Source organism: Sapajus apella, unplaced genomic scaffold (assembly GCF_009761245.1).
Source record: "Sapajus apella isolate SASKATOON/1434 unplaced genomic scaffold, GSC_monkey_1.0 scaffold6, whole genome shotgun sequence".
NCBI classification, from domain to species: Eukaryota; Metazoa; Chordata; class Mammalia; order Primates; family Cebidae; genus Sapajus; species Sapajus apella.
The window spans coordinates 59,937,933-59,957,474 of NW_022436946.1; the positions used below are offsets into that span (position 1 = coordinate 59,937,933).

Consider the following 19,542-nt stretch of genomic DNA (forward strand, 5'->3'; position numbering starts at 1 on the left):
AAAAAAAAAAAAAAAAAAAAAAAAAAAAAAAAAAAAAAAGCAAAAACAACAAAAAAAAACCCAACAGATTAGCGAGGCATGGTGGTACACACCTGTAATTCCAGCTACTCTGTAGACTGAGGCACAAGAATTACTTGAAATTGGGAGGCGGAGGTTGCAGTGAGCCAAGGTTGTGCCACTGTGTGCTATCCAGTTTGGGTGACAAAGTGAGACTGTCTCAAAGAAAAAAAAAAAAATTGTTATTCATGATGCTTTAATCTGCATGATAGAGACACTCTAGTGAACATTAGTCTACAAAGATGTTTAAAGTCTATGTAAAACCAGTTTAACTGTTATTTCTCATGACCCTGTTCTTGATATTATACTGTTAATATGAGCTTTTTAATGTTTCATTTACAGGTACATGATGTTGATTGATGGCACAAATGAAGTTTTTATGATTGATAGAGACAATTCCGTGTTTCATGTTTCAAATCTGGAATTTCCATTTCGTAAAGATCTTCGTATGCATTTATCAAATACTCTCTTGGATGGTGTAAGTCATATTTATATATAATATGAAATTAAACATTGCCATTTTTCTTTTCCTTGTAAGTAAATGTGTATTTCTATTGGTAAAGAATTTTTGAATCAAATCTAACTTTTATTAAGATGTTAAATTTCATTTATTTTTTATGTGTTTTTACACTGAATTAAGGGCGTTTTTGAATATAATTAGGACTTTGAGATATTTTCTTTAGTGGAGAAATTTGTTAAAGATGTGGAAAGGATGTTAAATGAGTGCTCTGGTCAAATATGCATACATATGGGTAGTCGTATAATTTTGCATGAAAAGAAACAAATGTTACATGTGGTTTGTAACTTGTCTTTTCCCCCCCACTTAGCAATATGTTTTGGATGTCTGAATGGATTACCATTGTATGTATAGAGACCATAAATTGGGGTTTTTAAACTATCTTGATTGTGAAAATTGTAGGGTTAAAAAATTGCTTGTTAATAATGTGACCCTTTCCAACAGCCTGTCCTAGACCTTATGAATTGGAATCTCCCAGGGGCCTACATATCCATACAAGTGACCAAGTGATTCTGATTAGGCAAGTTTGAGAAACAGTTCTGTAATTTATTTAACCAGTCCCCTTTTGTTGGACATTTTGATTTTTGTATTTTTTCCTATATATAGTAAATTTTCATTCTTAATGACAGCATGTGTAACAAAATATCATTTTCTAATAAAAATGATGTATATACATGTGTACATGTATATAGATTTAACTGTCATATTATAGTTAATGTGACTGGCACCCTTGGAGTTGTATAGTACATAAAAGTCACAGTCATTTGTGGTAACTCTGGTAGTTGATTCATGGGAACAGCCGGAACATTTTAGTTTCTGTTGTCTTTATTTAAGGTGCTATTTTTTGGCATTGTAATTAATAAAATATAAGAAAGAAAAAGACTTAACAGCATTTGTCATAAAGTTTAGTATAGCTTATAATTGAACTAATGTTTGTTGAGTGCCTATTATGAATTGCTTTACCAAGAGTATGGATATTGCCTAAAGGGTTGAGGAGAAGGCCTCACCCTTGAGACATTTTGCTTAATTGAGTAGGGTGGAGAGTGAATGGTAATGATGAAAGAGATCTTCGAATAAAACAATAACCAAAGAGAGGTATTTAAGTCCTGTGGTAGTTTAGAGGAGAAATAAATCACATCTAGTTAGTCAGGAACTAAATATGTTTTATGTAGGAGTTGGCATTAGAAACAGAAAGATTTCTATAGAAAGAGATTTTTGATGGACGTGGGCTGAGGGCATTCTAGGTAGGAAATAATGCTTAAAAATTAGATGTTTAACCATCTGCAGATTTAACTTAGCAATACTATTTATTTTACCTCAAACTTGGATAACTGAGAGCAGCATAATAGATTCTTGTGAGGTTTGAAAATAGCAATGTGATTCATGATGTCAGTTTACTTGGACTAGAATTACAGTTGCCATATCTGTTTTTTTTTTGTTGTTGTTGTTGTTGTTAGTTAATTAAAACAGTCCTCTGTAGTTTCCTGTTTCTTCTACATTTTCATGTGCAAATAGCTTTTGTAAAATTCCAAATCCAAGAATAACTGAAACTACCTAATTGTCTGACTGTCAGATGTGAGCATTGAAGCTTTTGTTTTGCTTTGCTTAATTATGTTCCTTGACCTATACAATGTGGAAAACAGGAATTTAGAAATATGGCATTAATTCACTTGTAACAAATCAGTGAAATTTAATCAATTTAATATTGAGACTAACATAAGAATGTAGCAATCATTAAAGTTAATAGCAAGAATTTTGGAAAAATTCCATGTCTTTTTCAATTATTAATTTTATAAAACTGCATGCTTATTGTTGAAATTTTAGAAAGTCTGTAAACATAAAGTAGAGAAAATTGACAAACAAGAGAGATGACATTTTACATTTCAATGTTAAAAGGAAATATCCCTTTAGTAACTTTGTTGTGCTAATAATTATATAATATGTATAACCAATATATATATATAGCTGACATTTAATATATGTTGTGTATCTGGGGTTCCATTATTTCTCTTCAATCTGGAACTGCTTTTAGGATTTCTTTTTTTTTTTAATTTAGGTTTGTTTTTTTTTTAAATTGAGATACAATTCACGTACTGTGAAATTCACTATTTTAGAGTGTTCAATCCAGTGATTTTTAGTCTATTCACAAGGTTGTACGATCAAGACCACTATCTAATTTCAGAACATTTTATCACCTTTATGGACTGTGATGATCAGAACCAAGGGGGCCTTATATGAAAGATTTCAAGGAATGAGTTACAGAGATGAGATTGAAGGCCGACAGATTTTGAAAACCCTTCAGTGGTTCCCTGTTACTTGTAGCTCAAGAGCCAAACTATTCAATATAATATTCTTTATATCTGAAGCATGCCTGTGTCTTCAGTCTCATCTTTTGTTGTGATTGCTGATCACAGATACTCAGCTTTGGACAATTTACCCCAAGCCGTCTTTTTTCATGTCTTTGTTATACCATTTGATCTATCCACTATCCTTGTGGAAGATATCCTCTACATCTCTCAGGATGCAGCTAATGATTAGTACCTTATTACCAAGCTTCCTCTTATTCTTCAAGTAGAAATAACTACACTCCTACTTAGGCTTGGGTAATGGTTTCTTACAACAACAAAATATATTTTTCCTAAATCAATTTCTTTTTGTAATTTTAGATGGTTGTATATGGAATTTCTGTTATAAAATTAGATAGCAAGAAAACCTACCTGGCTTCCTAGAAAGAATATGAGGAAAGGAAAATGATTTTAGGTCAAAAATATATTAATAATTAAAATGTTATCTAATACCCCATTTTATACCTGTAGTCATCCTTTAACGTCCTCATCTTGTTCTGTCAGGCTGCAGATTTTGTTTTGACTTCTTAATGGCTATGGTGGATTTGCAGTGATCTGTTCATGCTCTCTTGCCGTTTCCTTTTATCAAAGCCTAATAAAGTGGCATAAAACCAAGAAAGATCACATGGGTTGCGTGAGAATTAAACTGAGGGTGCCATTTATTGTCTTAGATTTTATGGTTAAAGTAATTGGCATATAACAAAATTTAAAGCATTAATGATTAAACAAAAATATTTTTAAAAATGATCCTGATTTTAGAATTTAAGATTTGTAGTCTCTCTACCCTTAATTGTTGCTTAGTAATTCAAGCATAAAGCAAAATGTAGCATAGAAATTCAAATATGAAAATATGATGAGATATTATCAGGTGATTCTGTTTCAATATCAAATAAATGCATGATGGGGATGGAAGTGCTGACAGTTTATTGATATGATCTGGGTACAAGTGTGTTCACTCTGAAATTTCATCAAGTTGTATATTTATGGTTTATGTGCTTACTGTGTATATGCTATATTTCAGTCAAATTAAAAATGTTTATTAATGTATGAATAAACTTCTTTTCTTTTTCAAGGAGATGATTATCGACAGAGTAAATGGACAGGCTGTTCCTAGATATTTGATATATGACATAATTAAATTTAATGTGAGTACCTGTATTTTATAAAATAAAAGTTATTACTGAAATAATGGATGTATATTTGACACATAAAGAGTCTCTTTTACTGCCCAAGAGATAGTAGGAAAGAAAATTTGTGACTCAGGTTACTCATTGGGTAACCTTTTGCTAATACTTTTATATCTCCTTTTGTCTTATTGCTAATTTTTGCACATTTCTTTGTTTTAGGTTTCTTTAACTTCAAGTGAGTAAAGAATAATGACTTAACTCTGATGAAATAAGACAGCGTTTCATAAAATGAAAATTTCATGGTTTTAATTATCCTGCACTTGATTTTTTTTCTTTTAAATCTCATGAGTTTATTTCTGTTACCAAAACAACAACAGCAACAAAACAAAAGTGAAACTGATTATGAGCTGTTCAATGGTTAATAAGTTACGGTATTAACATTACAGGATTGCATTAATTCAGGTTATTAAAAGGCATTTTTTTTTCTTGGAAATTTTTAACGCACACATCTTATTTTTTGATTGAATTTTTGTATTTAAAACACAGAGCTTCAAATTTAAGAGCCTCAGGGCCAAAAATCATCAAGTTTCATTTTGTTCTGTTTGACTACTGTATTCCTCAAAAGTAATGCTTTCCAGAATTGGCTTAATCTTATCACAGATTTTGGAATAACATTCATTGGCCTATAACTGGACATAAGGGGTGGGGGTGGCTTTGTTTCTTTGTAAATAGGGAAGTTCTATGTCTCTTGCCTCTTGATATTGAGTTCTGCTTTAATACATATTCAGTCTGGGCTTACTCTCACTTCTTAGCTGAGTACTCTGTCTTAGATAACAGTTTTCTGATACTTTTAAAAATATGAAAAATTTCAACATATGCAAGAGCGTAAAAAATAATATAAGGAATACTCACGTACTGACCACCCAGATTTGTTAAAGCTTCATACTTTTGCACCACTTTCTTTTTAATAAGACATAATTCATTATGAATCCATTAGAAGTTTCTTAGTTACACCTCTCTCCTATTCTCAGATCTCTTGCCCAGAATCAGCCTCTATCCTGAATTTGGTGTTTATTGTTTCCATGAATGTTTCAGATACTTTTACTACCTATGTGTATATTCATAAAATATGTATGATATACTTTTGCAAAGTTTCTAGTATTATATAAATGTTATTGTACTGTACCACGATAGCTGACATTTGCTCCACATTATCTTGTTGAGACTTCTTTGTACTAATATATGTAGATTTAGTTCATTTACTTCAGTTACCATTGAGTATTACACTGTATAACTATACAGAATTTATCCTTTTTCCTTTTGATGAACATCTGGGTTTCTATTTTTTTTTGCTTTTATATTACTACTGTATTGAACAATTTTATATGTTTTTTCTTGTGCACATGTGAAAATTTCACTAGGTTGGTTGTTCTCATTCTTGGAATGTAATTACCTGGGAAGTGTTCTTAAAAACTCTAATCTGTCATTATTAGATCATGGAGATTGTGATCAAATCAGCACCTTCAGCTATATTATCTACATTGCTAAATTTCTCTCAGAAATAGTTGTACCAATTTGCCACAATTGATTTTATTTATAATTTTGCTAATTTGATGTGTGTGAAATGGTATCATCCTGTTTTAATTTGCCTTTCCTTGATTACTAACGAGGTTTAACATGTTTCTTATGTTTCTTTTTTTTTTTTTACTTGTTTGGAATTTGTGTGATTTAATTGCAAGTTTCTGTAATCTTCTAATACAATCTTTTTTTTTTTTTTCTATTTGGTTGTCCATTTTTTTCTCCTGATTACTAATACAGTTGAACATATTTCTGAGGTTTATTTTTGTTTGTATTTTTCTTTTGTAACTTAATTGCAAATTCTATTTGGTTTTCTGTGTTATTTTTTCCTTCTTAATATGTAGGAATCAATTATCTTTTCTGGATTCTAGTTCTTTCCTGGTTATATGTGTGGCAATATATTTTCCAAATCAGTGTTTATTGATGCACAGAGGTTTTTAATTTTAATGAAAGCAGTTTCATCAGACCTTCCCAAATATTGTACTTTTTGTTTTGTTTAAGAAGGTAATCCATATTTTATTCTAAAAATGACTGTTAGGCTTTTTTGTCTTTAGGTCTAGAATTTTTGATTCAGTACATATTTATTGTGTGCCTGTTAACCATATTTCATGAGTTTTAAGCCACTTTTTTTTTTTTTTTTTTTTTTTTTACATTTTTGATATTGGGATGCATTTATAATTGAAAGTATCATATATTTAATTCTTTAAATTACTGTGGAGTCTTCATGGATATTTAACAACATTATTTATTTTGGATCACCAAATCAGGGCCACTGTTAGAAAAAGAATTTTTTGAAATAGGATTTAAACTTTTTTCAGTCCCTTAGTTCATTAGCTTGTCCAGAAAGAATTTCATCAATCATCTTTTTCTTTTCACCCTCTGACTCTCAGCATCGATCATCTTTTATATGTCAAGTACGTACATACGTACTGGGTATACAAAGATGAATAAGCCATAATTCTTTGCCTTTAAATAATTCACATGCTACTTGGGTGTGAGACTGCCTGGGAATACCGGGTGCTGCAGCAAAAAAAAAAAAGAATTCACATGCTATGTACTGGCTTCAAAAGAAGGCCATTTGCACAGTATTTCATGGGGATTTGGGAAGAACATAGGAGAACTTTAAAAAAAAGTTTCATCTATTGTTTTATTTTGTCTGTTTTATAACATTTTACATTAAAAACATAACATTTTAATAAAATTTTATAATTGTACATGTATATATAAAATTAAAGCAAATTTGTATGCTACTCTTATGGATGAAATATAAATGTAAAGAAATAATTATAATTTTTAAAATTATAAACATAATAAAGGTATATAAAGGATATAGTGGTATTGAGAGGAGAGTATTCCAACTTCCCTGGGTATAGTTGAGTCACTGAAGCATGTAATTGCAGACTGAGAATGTGACACAAATTAGTTTTGAAGGATTAAGCCATGGAGGTGGTTTGTTAGCATACTTTTTTTTTTTTTTTTTTTTAGAAAATCTCACTTTGTTGACCAGGCTGGAGTGCAGGGGAACGATCTCGGCTCACAGCAACCTCTGCCTCCCAGGTTCAAGTGATTCTTGTGCCTCAGCCCCCTGAGTAGCTGGGACCTCAGCTACTTAGTGTGTGTAGCCACTAATTTTTGTATTTTTAGTAGACATGGGGTTTCTCCATGATGGCCAGGCTGGTCTTGAACTTCTGGCCTCAGGCGATCTGCCCACCTCAGCCACCCAAAGTGTTGGGATTACAGGCATGAGCCACTGTATCTGGCCTGTTAGTATACCTGATGGATGATAAAGGTGTGGGTCATAGCAAAAAATGAGAATGGATTGTTAAGTAGAGGGCCAGATTACTTGAATAAGGCATTTTAACTTAGTTCTTTATGTAATAAGGCACTGTTAAAGGGTTTTCATTGTAATGATAGGAACATATTTTTACTATTTTGAAAGGTAACTAGTGACAGCATGGATAGTGTCCTGAAGGGAGTAAGAACTGAAAACAGGGAAACAAGGTAGTCAATAATTATTGAGTGTTTCCTGTATCCTCTTCTCAGTGATTCAACACCTATCCATTGAGAGCTTAACTTTGTCCACAGGCATTGTGGATTTGGCGGTGAACTTGCTTTCAATCTATTCTTGTTATTTGGTGAATTTATGTATAAAGGTGGAAAGCTTCTAGGAGTGAATGTAGACTATTTACATATGTTTAAACAGTTGTTAGTCTTTTTTCTTTTTAAGAACAAAAAAGAGGGTTTGCTTATTCTACTTCAATCTTATAGGTGTCTGAATTCCTTTAATAAATCTAATGAACAAGCCTAACATTTTAGGTTTTTCAACCATGTTGATGACATTGATTGCATAGAAAAGATGACACATGGACTATATGGTTATTTACTAGCATTTCCCCAATGAATACCCTTTATAGATAGTTGTATGCCTTTATGTAAAGAGAACTTGTGCTACCCCATACCTCTCAGTTTGTCTCACTCCTTATTCTTTGCTGAATATCAAAGTTGTTATCCTTCTAAAGTTGAGAAAGAGACATTCCCAAAGTACATTTAATGTTTACTCCTTAAGCAAGTGCTGCCACCCCTATGTAAACATTAGGTTGAGTTTACATTAGGAAAAGATGGGGGAAAAATGCATGTAAGGGTGTCCAGTTGCAATGTAAAAAAGAAGAGTAGCTTCTGTGCCATTGAAGCGATAAATACTAATCTGGATGATTACTGTAAACCAGATAATATGTTATAAGTGAGTTTGTGTATGCCACATGGCTAGGACTAGCCCCACCCTCAATTCATACAAAAAGTGTTCATGTACTTTTTATTTCATAGTTCAAACCGTATATGCTTTAAGAACACTCAAGGGAAAGTGTATTTGAGAGAAAACGTCTTCATAACTGTGTAACTTTGAACATATTATATAAACTTCTGTGTTTCCAGAGTTGAGGGTGTGTTTGTCTGATACTTATCTTCTACTTACTGATGTCTCTAGAGTTAGCACTTTAAACAGCAAAAAACATTGTAGGTAACTGTGCTACTTATTTTGGTGTGTTACTGGCTTGTACTTTTCTAAATTCTGTGGATTTTAGTTTTAGGGTTTTAACTAACTTATATACGTAATAAAAAAAGACTGGTGAGTATATATATTTTTCTATTTTTTAATGATTTTATACCTATAAATAGTATATTAATACTTTAATTCAGATGTGAAATTGTTTATTTTTTATTTTTTAAAATTAGGGGGTAGTAGTTTTGCCCTGTTGCCTAGGCTAGCCTCAATCTCCTGGCCTCACGTGATCCCCCTGCCTCAGCCTTCCAAAGTGCCGAGACTACAGATATGAGCCACCACACCTGGCCTAGATTTGAAATCTTTGGATTAACTCAAAGTAGAATCGTGCCACTTTCTCATACTGTTTTATGCAATTTTATTTTAAAATAAGTCTCTCTGTGTCTTTAGACAGTTCTCTTGTTAGTGAAACTATTAGGATTGGTTGTGATAAAATAGTTGTTAATGTTAAAGTTTAACTAATTCTTTCTTTAATTCAGGGACAGCCAGTTGGAGATTGTGATTTTAATGTTCGTCTGCAGTGTATAGAAAGAGAAATTATAAATCCTCGGCATGAAAAAATGAAGACTGGGCTCATCGACAAAACACAGGAACCATTTAGTGTCAGAAATAAGCCATTTTTTGACATCTGTATTTCAAGAAAGGTAAAGTTTACTTTTTTTTTTTAAATTAGTGCTTATAATGTATCATAATTCAGCTTATAAGATAAATATGAATGACATTTTACTGCCCAGTTGTCTTGACTTTGTCAGAAAATACTCAAGTTGGGTATAACACTGTTTTGGCCAAACATGGTATGACTCCTAGGCTTTTTCTCTTGAGTAAGATGCTCGATGGTGGCACCTTAAACTAGGTTGTTTCCCTGTTTCTCATAATAGTTTTTGTTTCCCGGTCGTTGGTCATATTACATTTTTAAAAAGCTATAAACAATATAGAACTGAATTAAATGAAAATCATTAGGCCTACTCCTGTGCATTCTGAAGGTAAAGTGTTTGGTATGTACTCTTATTAAAAATACATTTATATATATGGATACACACACACACATATACATTGAAGCTTTTTTTTTTTTTTTTTTAAATTATTTTTGTTATTTTCACTTAAAATGAATCATACTAAGGCTGGGTGCAGTGACTCACGCCTATAATCCCAGCACTTTGGGAGACCGAGATGGGCGGATCATGAGGTCAGGAATTCAAGACCATCCTGACCAATATGGTGAAACCCTGTCTCTACTAAAAATAGAAAAATTAGCTGGATGTGGTGGTATGTGCCTGTAGTTCCAGCTACTTGGGAGCCTGAGGCAGGAGAATTGCTTGAACCCAGAAGGTGGAGGTTGCAGTGAGCCGAGATCGCGCCACTGCACTCCAGCCTGGGCGACAGAGCAAGACTCCATCTAAAAAAAAAAATTTCATATGAAATATTATAGGATGTTGGTTTTTGTTTTGTTTTGTTTTTTCACTTAACAGTGTGGCTTAGATATATTTCCATGTCAGTGCATAGAGATTTGCCATGTTATTTGTTAAGTGCTACATAGTAGTGATAGTAAAGATGTACCATACATTGTGTTATAATTGGGTTTTTAGGTTGCTTCTAGTCCTTTGCTATAACATTGTTTCAGTGAACATTTTTGATTATATGGGTGGATATTTCTTCAGTGTAAGTAGAATTTTTGGTTTAAAGATTATATGAGTAATGTTAGTAACTACTGCCAAATTCCTTTCCAAATAAGGCAATTTTGTCTCCAGCAGATGAGAGCACTAATTTTCCCATTGCCAGCACTCTTTTCTTTCTTGATCTGTAGGCAAGGCAGTGTATTGTAATGGAAAGGTATGAGGTTTTTTTTTTTTTTTTTTGGCAGAGTCTCGCTCTGTTGCTCAGGCTGGAGTGCAATGGTGCCATCTTGGCTTACCACAGCCTCGACCTCCTGGGCTCAAGTGATCCTCCCACCTCAGCCACCTCAGTAGTTGAGACTACAATAGGCGCATACTACCATGTCCAGCTAATTTTTTTGTATTTTTTTCTAGAGATGGAGTTTCTCTGTGTTGCCCAGGCTGCTCTCGAACTCCTGGGCTTAGGTAATCAGCCTGCCTTAGGCTCCCAAAGTGCTAGGATTACAGATGTGAGCCACCATGCCTGGCTGAAAAGTTCATTTTAATGTAGTTTAATTTGACAATATATTTCTTGCATCTTCTGGTTTTCTGTCTTGCTTAAGAAGCCCTTCACCTCTAAAATGTTTTAATATTATGTTCTAATAGTGCTATGATTTTGTCTGTGGTTACATTTAGATGCTCTGTTTTTACTCTGTCATTCCTTCAGGGAATGATCTTCTGTTTACGTAGTCTATTTAGCATCCAGTTTCTTCTATTCACTGTCTCTTCTTTATGCCCTGTGTTCTCAAATGTACTTACTAATTCTGTTTAGGCCTCATATCCATTTCCTTTTCATTCTCTTTTTTCTTTGTTCTCTTTTCTTACTATTTTTAATATCACTAATATGACTACTATTATTAATGGTACTACTGTTATTGCTGCTGCATGGTTTGTTTTCAATGGAATATTTACCAGATCTAGTGTTTAAAAGCAAATGTACCTTAGTATTTCTGCTTTTTTAAGACATGACATATAAACAGCATATTGACTATTTCCTAAGATTTTCTCCATTTCTCATTTGTGCTTTTGGTGAGATTCTTATTTCTTTGTATATAAATTACATATAGTATGTTCTGTATGCCTGCTGTGTGTTAGGATGTCTGATTTATTGAACCCACCATTTAATTTGTTTTTCTTCTCTGACTTTCCCTTTTCCTTTCTTCCCTGTTTTGTAATTTCTCAGCAGTTTTGAATATTTGTAAGACACTCTTGGTTTTGGTAGTGGTTGACTTTCTTAGCAAGCCTGATTGGTGATTCTAATTTGTAGATATGTTAGTTGGCAGTCATAAAACTCTGCTCTCCTTATCAGAATAGAAATGTATTTTGAGCCTGTATACCACATGGTTCCATGCCTGATTATATACTATAAGCATTTGAAATGTTTTAGAAGTTTTAGAAAGGATAAGGGGGCACATTTGGCATTCAGAAGAAGGCTAGCTGGCTATTTCCTAAGAAGCCTGAAGGAATGATATACCTTTTGGGAAATTTGTCATATTCCAGAATCCGGTTTGTAGCTTCACGGATTTGGAAACTTTAGGAGCCATTTACTCTTTTTTATTTCTCTATTAAGAATTGAATTTATAGTTCAGCTTTGATTCTGTGTTATGGGTACTTGTACATTAAAATTGTATTTGGCATCCAAGAGGTAGCTTTATGGTGGGATTTTAATTTCTAAACCAGTATTTTATATGCCTGGTTTAGAGCATTTGAAAACTTGATGCCATGAAGAACCATGGTCTTATTTATATTCAACTCAGGGAATAGTACCCAAATAATTAATATTTTGGGGGAAGGAGAGTGGTTATGATAGAATTGTACCAAAAAAAGTAGCGACATATGCAATCATGTTTTAAACTCTTCACCTGCTCCTACTTTAGTCCGCTTAATTTGGTGTTAGTCTTTGGATATGATATTAGTTGTAAGTAATCCTAGCACTGTTGAGTGGCTTTTTCATTCAACAATTACAGAGTAATCATTCAACTTTTACTAAGATTTTGTGTAACACCTGCTTGGCATAGAAATTTTGGTTGACCTCTGCTGCTGTAATCTTCCCACTGTTCACTGCTTGCCTTTTGTGTCTGTTTTGGCAGCAGGGATGTTAAGGGGGTACCTACGAAGAGCCTGTGTACTACTGTGCCCTGTCCAATAGGTTGGGTAAAGATAAAGTTAATACTTAACATCTGCTATGTCCATAGTGGAAATCTATTACCAGGAAGTATGTTCTCTTATGGGAATATTTTCCAAATTGTAAATAGAGTATAAAAATTGGGCAAAAGCCAAATTGCTTTGGTTTTTTTTTTTTTTAATTAAAAAAATTTTTTTATGGTATTTGGGCTCTAGGGTACATGTGCACATCCTGCATCCTGCAGGATTGTTGCATAGGTACATACATGCCATGGTGGTTTGCTGTCTCCATCCCCCCCACACCGTTGCCTATATCAGGCATTTCTACCAGTGTTATCCTGCCCCCACCCCGCCACTGCCCACCCCCCAACCTAGCCCTGTGAGTGTTGTTCCCTTCCCTGTGCCCAAGTCTCATTGTTCATCAGCCACCTATGAGTGAAAACATGCGGTGTTTGGTTTTCTGTTCTTGTGTCAGTTTGCTGAGAATGATGGTTTCTAGATTCATCCTTGTTGCTACAAAGGACACAAACTAATCGTTTTTTATGACTGCATAGTATTTCATGGTGTATGTGTGCCACATTTTTTTTTGTCCAGTCCATCATCGATGGGCATTTGGGTTGGTTCCAGGTCTTTGCTATTGTAAACAGCGCCACAATGAACATACGTGTGCATGTGTCTTTCTGATAGAACGATTTATAATTCTTTGGGTATATACCCAGTAATGGGATTGCTGGGTCAAATGGAATTTCTATTTCTAGATCCTTGAGGAATCACCACACTGTCTTCCACAATGGTTGAACTAATTTACACTCCCAGGTAAAAGTGTTCCTTTTTCTCCACATCCTCTCCAGCATCTGTTGTCTCCAGATTTTTTAATGGTTGCCATTCTAAGTGGTGTGAGATGGTATCTCCCTATAGTTTTGATTTGCATTTCTCTAATGACCAGTGATGATGAGCATTTTTTCATATGTTTGTTGGCCACGTATTTGTCTTCTTTTGAAAAGAGTCTGTTCATACATATCCTTTGCCCATTTTTCAATGGGTTTTTTTCTTGTAAAATTAGCCCTTTGTCTGATGGGTAGATTGCGAAAAATTTTTCCCATTCTGTTGGTTGCCGGTTTACTCTAATGATTGTTTCTTTTGCTGTGCAGAAGCTCTTAAGTTTAATTAGGTCCCATTTGTCTATTTTGGCTTTTGTTGCCAATGCTTTTGGTGTTATAGTCATGAAGTTCTTGCCTGTGCCTATGTTCTGAATGGTTTTGCCTAGGTTTTCTTCTAGGGTTTTTATGGTGTTAGTTCTTATGTTTAAATCTTTAATCCACCTGGAGTTAATTTTTGCATAAGGTGTAAGGAAGAGGTCCAGTTTCAGCTTCCTGCACGTGGCTAGCTAGTTTTCCCAACATCATGTATCAGACAGGGAAAGGGAATCCCCATTGCTTGTTTTTGTCTGGTTTGTCAAAGATCAGATGGTTGTAGATGTGTGGTGTTGCTTCTGAGGCCTCTATTCTGTTCCTTTGGTCTATATCTCTGTTTTGGTATTAATACCATGCTGTTTTGATTACTGTAGGCTTGTAGTATAGTTTGAAGTCAGGTAGCATGATGCCTCCAGCTTTGTTCTTTTTGCTTAGGATTGTTTTGGCTATGTGGGCTCTCTTGTGGTTCCATATGAAGTTTAAAGTGTTTTTTTCCAGTTCTTTGAAGAAGGTCACTAGTAGCTTGTTGGGGGATAGCATTGAATCTGTAAATTACTTTGGGCAGTATGGCCGTTTTCACAATATTGATTCTTCCTAACCATGAGCATGGAATGTTTTTCCGTCTGTTTGTGTCCTCTCTTATTTCCTTGATCAGTGATTTGTAGTCTCCTTGAAGAGATTTTTTACCTCCTTGGTTAGTTGTATTCCTAGGTATTTTATTCTCTTTGTAGCATTGTAAATGGGAGTTCACTCATGATTTGGCTTTCTGTTTGTCTGTTATTGGTGTATAGAAATGCTTGTGATTTTTGCACATTGATTTTGTATCCTGAGATTTTGCTGAAGTTGCCTATCAGCTTAAGGAGGTATTGGACTTGAGACTATGGGGTCTTCGAAATATATGATCATGTTGTCTGCAAATAGGGACAATTTGGACTTCTTTTCCTAATTGAATGCCCTTTATTTCTTTTTCTTGACTAATTGCTCCAGCTAGAACTTCCAATACTATATTGAATAGGAGTGGTGAGAAAGGGCATCCTTGTTTAGTGCCAGTTTTTAAACGGAATGCTTCTAATTTTTGTACATTCAGTATGATATTGGCTGTGGGTTTGTCGTAAATAGCTTTTATCGTTTTGAGATATGTTCCATCAATACCTAGTTTACTGAGAGTTTTTAGCATAAAGGGCTGCTGAATTTTGTCGAAGCCCTTCACGGCATCTGTTGAGATAATCTATTGAGATAATCATGTGGTTTTTGTCTTTGGTTCTGTTTATGTGGTAAATTATGTTTATAGATTTGCATATGTTGAACCAGCCTTGCATCCCTGGTATGAAGCCTACTTGATCGTGGTGGATAAGTTTTTTGATATGCTGTTAGATTCAGTGTGCCAGTATTTTATTGAAGTTTTTTGCATCAATATTCATCGTGGATATTGGCCTGTAGTTTTCTTTTTTAGTTGTGTCTCTGCCAGATTTTGGTATCAGGATGATGTTGGTCTCACAGAAAGAGTTAGGGAGGATTCCCTCTTTTTGTATTGTTTGGAATAGTTTCAACAGGAATGATACCAGCTCCTCTTTGTATGTCTGGTAGAATTCAGCCGTGAACCTGTCTGGACCTGGACTTTTTTTTGGTTGGTAGGCTATTAATTGCTGCCTCTACTTTAGACTTTGTTATTGGCCTATTCAGGGTTTCAACTTCTTCTTGCCTTAGTCTTCAGAGTGTGCAAGTGTCCAGAAATTTATCAATTCCTTCCAGATTTACTGGTTTATGTCCGTAGAGTTGTTTGTAGTAATCTCTGATGGTCGTTTGTATTTCTGAGGAATCAGTGGTGATATCCCCTTTATCGTTTTTATTGCATCTATTCAATTCTTCTCTCTTTTCTTTTTTATTAATCTGGCTAGTGGTCTATTTTGTTGATCTTTCCAAAAAACCAGCTTCTGAATGTATTGATTTTTTGAAGGGTTTTTTTGTGTCTCTATCTCCTTCAGTTCTGCTCTGATCTTAGTTATTTTTTGTCTTCTGCTTGCTTTTGAGTTTTTTTGGGTCTTGTTCCTGTAGCTCTTTCAATTTTGATGATGAGGTGTTGATTTTAGATCGTTCCTTGTTTCTCATGTGGGCATTTATTGCTATAAATTTCCCTCTAGACACTGCTTTAAATGTGTCCCATAGGATCTAGTATGTTGTGTTTTCATTCTTGTTGGTTTCAAAGAACATTTTTATTTCTGCCTTCATTTCATTGTTCATCCATTTGTCATTCAGGAGCAAGTTGTTCAGTTTCCATATGATTGTGCGGTTTTGAGTGCCTTTCTTATTCCTGAGTTCTTATTTGATTGTGCTGTGGTCTGTCATGATTTCTGTTCTTTTGCATTTGCTGAGGAGTGATTTACTTCCAATTATGTGGTCAGGTTTGGAGTAAGTTCAGTGTGGTGCTGAGAAGAATTTGTATTCTGTGGATTTGGAGCGGAGTGTCCTATAAATGTCTATTAGGTCAACTTGGTCCAAGTCTGTGTTTAAATCCTGGATATCCTTGTTGACTTTCTGTCTCATTGATCTGTCCAATATTGTCAGTGGAGTGTTAAAGTCTCCCACTATTATTGTGTAGGAGTATAAGTCAGTCTGTTTGTAGGTCTTTAAGAATTTGTTTTATGTATCTGGGTGCTCCTGCATTGGGTGCATAAATATTTAGGATAGTTAGCTCTTCTTGTTGCATTGATCCTTTTACCATTATGTAATGCCCTTCTTTGTCTCTTTTGATCTTTGCTGGTTTAAAGTCCATTTTACCAGAGACTAGGATTGCTACCACTGCTTTTTTTTTGCTCTCCATTTGCTTGGTAAATCTTCCTCATCCCTTTATTTTGAGTCTGTGTGAGTCTTTGCACATGTGATGGGTCTCCTGAATACAGCACACTGATGGGTCTAGACTTTTTAATCCAGTTTGCTAGTCTGTGTCTTTTGATTGGGGCATTTAGGCCATTTACAGTTCATGTTAATATTATTATGTTTGAATTTGATACTGCCATTTTGTTACTGACTGGTTGTTTTGCCCATTAATTGACGTGGCTCCTTCATTGCGTCGTTACTCTTTACCATTTGGTACATATTTGCAGTGGCTGGTACTGGTTGTTCCTTTCCCTGTTTAGTACTTCCTTCAGTAGTTCCTGTAAGGCAGGTCTTGTAGCAATGAAATCTCTCAGCAATTGCTTGTCTGTAAAGGATTTATTTCTCTTTCACTTATGAAGCTTAGTTTGGCTGGATATGAAATTCTACCCTGAAAGTTCTGTTTTTTAAGGATGTTGAATATTGGCCCCCACTCTCTTCTGGTTCGTAGGCTTTCTGCTGAGAGTTCTGCTGTGAGTCTGATGGTCTTTCCTTTGTGCGTGACTCGACCTTTCTCTCTGGCTGTCCTTAGCATTTTTTCCTTCATTTCAACCCTGGTGAATCTGACCATTGTGTGCCTTGGGGTTGCTCTTCTTGAGGAATATCTTTGTGATATTCTTTGTATTTCTGGGATTTGAATGTTGGCCTGCCTTGTTAGGTTGGGGAAGCTCTCCTGAATAATATCCTGAAGAGTTTTTTCCAGCTTGGATTCATTCTCTCCATCACATTCAGGTACACCTATCAAACGTGGATTAGGTCTTTTCACATAACCTTATAGTTCTTGGAGGGTTTGTTCTTTTTTTTTCGCTCTTTTTTCTCTAATCTTGCCTTCTTGTTTTATTTCATTGATTTGATCTTCTATCTCTGATATCCTTTCTTCTGCTTGATCAATCCAGCTGTTGAAATTTGTGTATGCCTCATGAAGTTCTCGTGCTATGTTTTTCATCTCCATCAAGTTGTTTATGTTCTTCTTTAAGCTGGTTATTCTAGTTAGCATTTTGTCTAACCTTTTTTAAAGGTTCTTAGTTTCTTTGCATTGGGTTAGAATATGGTCTTTTAACTCAGAGAAATTTGTTGATTGCTCACCTTCTGAAGCCTGCTTCTGTCAGTTCGTCAGATTCTTTCTCTTTTTTTGTTCCCTTGATGGTGAGGAGTTGTAATCTCTGGGAGGAGAAGAGGTGTTCTGTTCTTTGATGGTTTCATCCTTTTTGCACTGTTTTTTTTCCCCATCCTCGTGGATTTATCTCCCTTTAATCATTGAAGTTGGTGATTTCAGGAGTCTCTGAGTGATCCTTTTTTTCTGTTGAGGTTGGAGCTGTATCTTTTTTGGCCTGTAGAGGGCGTTGCTGGGCTCTCTCGGGTTCAGTCAGGTTATTGGGTGGGTGGTCCTTCCCTGGAGTTTGTTTTCAGGTGAGATTGGCCCCGCCTTCCCAATGGTGTGTTGCCTTACCCAGTTGGATCTTCCTGGTTGGGGTCAAGCTGGTGTATTTGCTGCCAAGCTGTCTAGTGAGGGCTTCAGTTTTAATTCTGTGGAGGTGGGGCCTGCCAGGCCTTATGGTCTGTTTCCCTGCTTTCAACTCTGCCTCCCCTTGTGGGATGGTCCGTCCTGCTGGCATTAGTTCAAACTCCCGCCCAGGTCCCTGCTACAACTTGCTGCGCCTGCTGCTCAGATTTGCATCAACTACCCACGGGACCCCACTGTCTGGCAGGGCTCTCGTGGACTGTGGCACAGGATCCGAAATGGAGCACTGAGGGGGTTAAGTCCCTCGACGCTCTCAGCTGGCTGCACGTTTCAGATGGGGACGTACTGCCCTCACCCCCAACCCCTGCACCCCTCGTCTTGATTTGCTGCCCCGCCCCGCCCATCAGTCCCACAGAAGCGAACCTGGCACCTTGTTTAGAATGGTGACGTCCTCTAGCCCCCTGCGTCTCATTCGCTGGGAGCTGCATTCCGATGCTGGCTTCTCTAGGCCATCTTGGCGCCCCGCTCTGGTTTGTTTTCTAAAAAGTGAATTTGACAGGTTGTGCTGTCATAATTCAGAGTTCAACATTTAAGAAAATGTGTTTAGGTAGTATAATTTCCTTAGTCAAATCAGTACTGCTTAGAAATATTTGCTAATCTATCAGAACTATTGTTTAGGGATTTGAAGCAATTATGTGGAACAACTTTTTATGTAGTTTTTCACTAGAAATATAGTGCTCTTACTATGTTTTTCTTTATACTTAGCTTATGTAACTCCTTAAAATCATAGGACAGTTCTTTTTTAAAAGCAATTCTAGCCAGACATGGTGGCTCACACCTGTAATCCCAACACTTTGGGAGGTCAAGTCACTTCAATCGCTTGTGCCCAAGAGTTCAAGACCAGCCTGGGCAACATGGCAAAACTCTGTCTCTGCAAAAATACAAAAAAATTAGCTAGGCATGGTGGCACATGCCTGTAGTTCCAGCTACTCAGGAGGCAGAGGTGGAACAATTGCTTGAGCCTGGGAGGTTGAGGCAACAGTGAGCCAAGATCGCTTCAGCCTTGGTGGAATAAATTAATGAAATATTTAAATAAATTAATGAAAGCAGTTCTAATTTTTAGAATTTTAAATAGTCTCCTCTTCTCACTTTCAGTTCTTATTGATTTTTGTCTTTAATGTCTCTTACCAAAGTATTTTTGGTCATAAAATACAAAAGGAAAACACATTTTATAGCAGAATTGGTGTAATCGTTTAAGACCTTAGTAACACCAGTTATAATACAGTAACTACAATTGACAGGTTACTGCTGTGGAGATTTTTGTCTTTGGTAATGGGATGGTAAAATAGTGATATTATGAACCTTACAGCATTTTCAGGGAAGTATAGATCATTTATTTTAGGAATGGTAGTTTTTATGAAGTTTTAAACAAAATTTACAACTATAGAACATGCCTACTAATTTTGTAGAAAAATGATAGAATTTATCTGTGTATCTTTAAAATCTTAAAGATGATTTTGATCTTTAGGAATTTATTAATATAGCTCTATAACTA

At 35.2% G+C, this 19,542-nt stretch overlaps 1 protein-coding gene across 2 annotated transcripts in view; it reads left to right on the plus strand.

Annotated features, from left to right (window-relative positions):
* Nucleotides 1-19,542, plus strand: part of RNGTT (RNA guanylyltransferase and 5'-phosphatase) — a 343,044-nt gene that overhangs the window by 116,215 nt on the left and 207,287 nt on the right. For both annotated transcript variants that reach the window (XM_032275278.1, XM_032275279.1), the window contains exons 9-11: nt 400-535; nt 3,993-4,064; nt 9,162-9,326. In XM_032275278.1, coding sequence (XP_032131169.1) covers nt 400-535; nt 3,993-4,064; nt 9,162-9,326 — 373 coding nt within the window. The remainder of the gene's footprint in view (nt 1-399; nt 536-3,992; nt 4,065-9,161; nt 9,327-19,542) is intronic.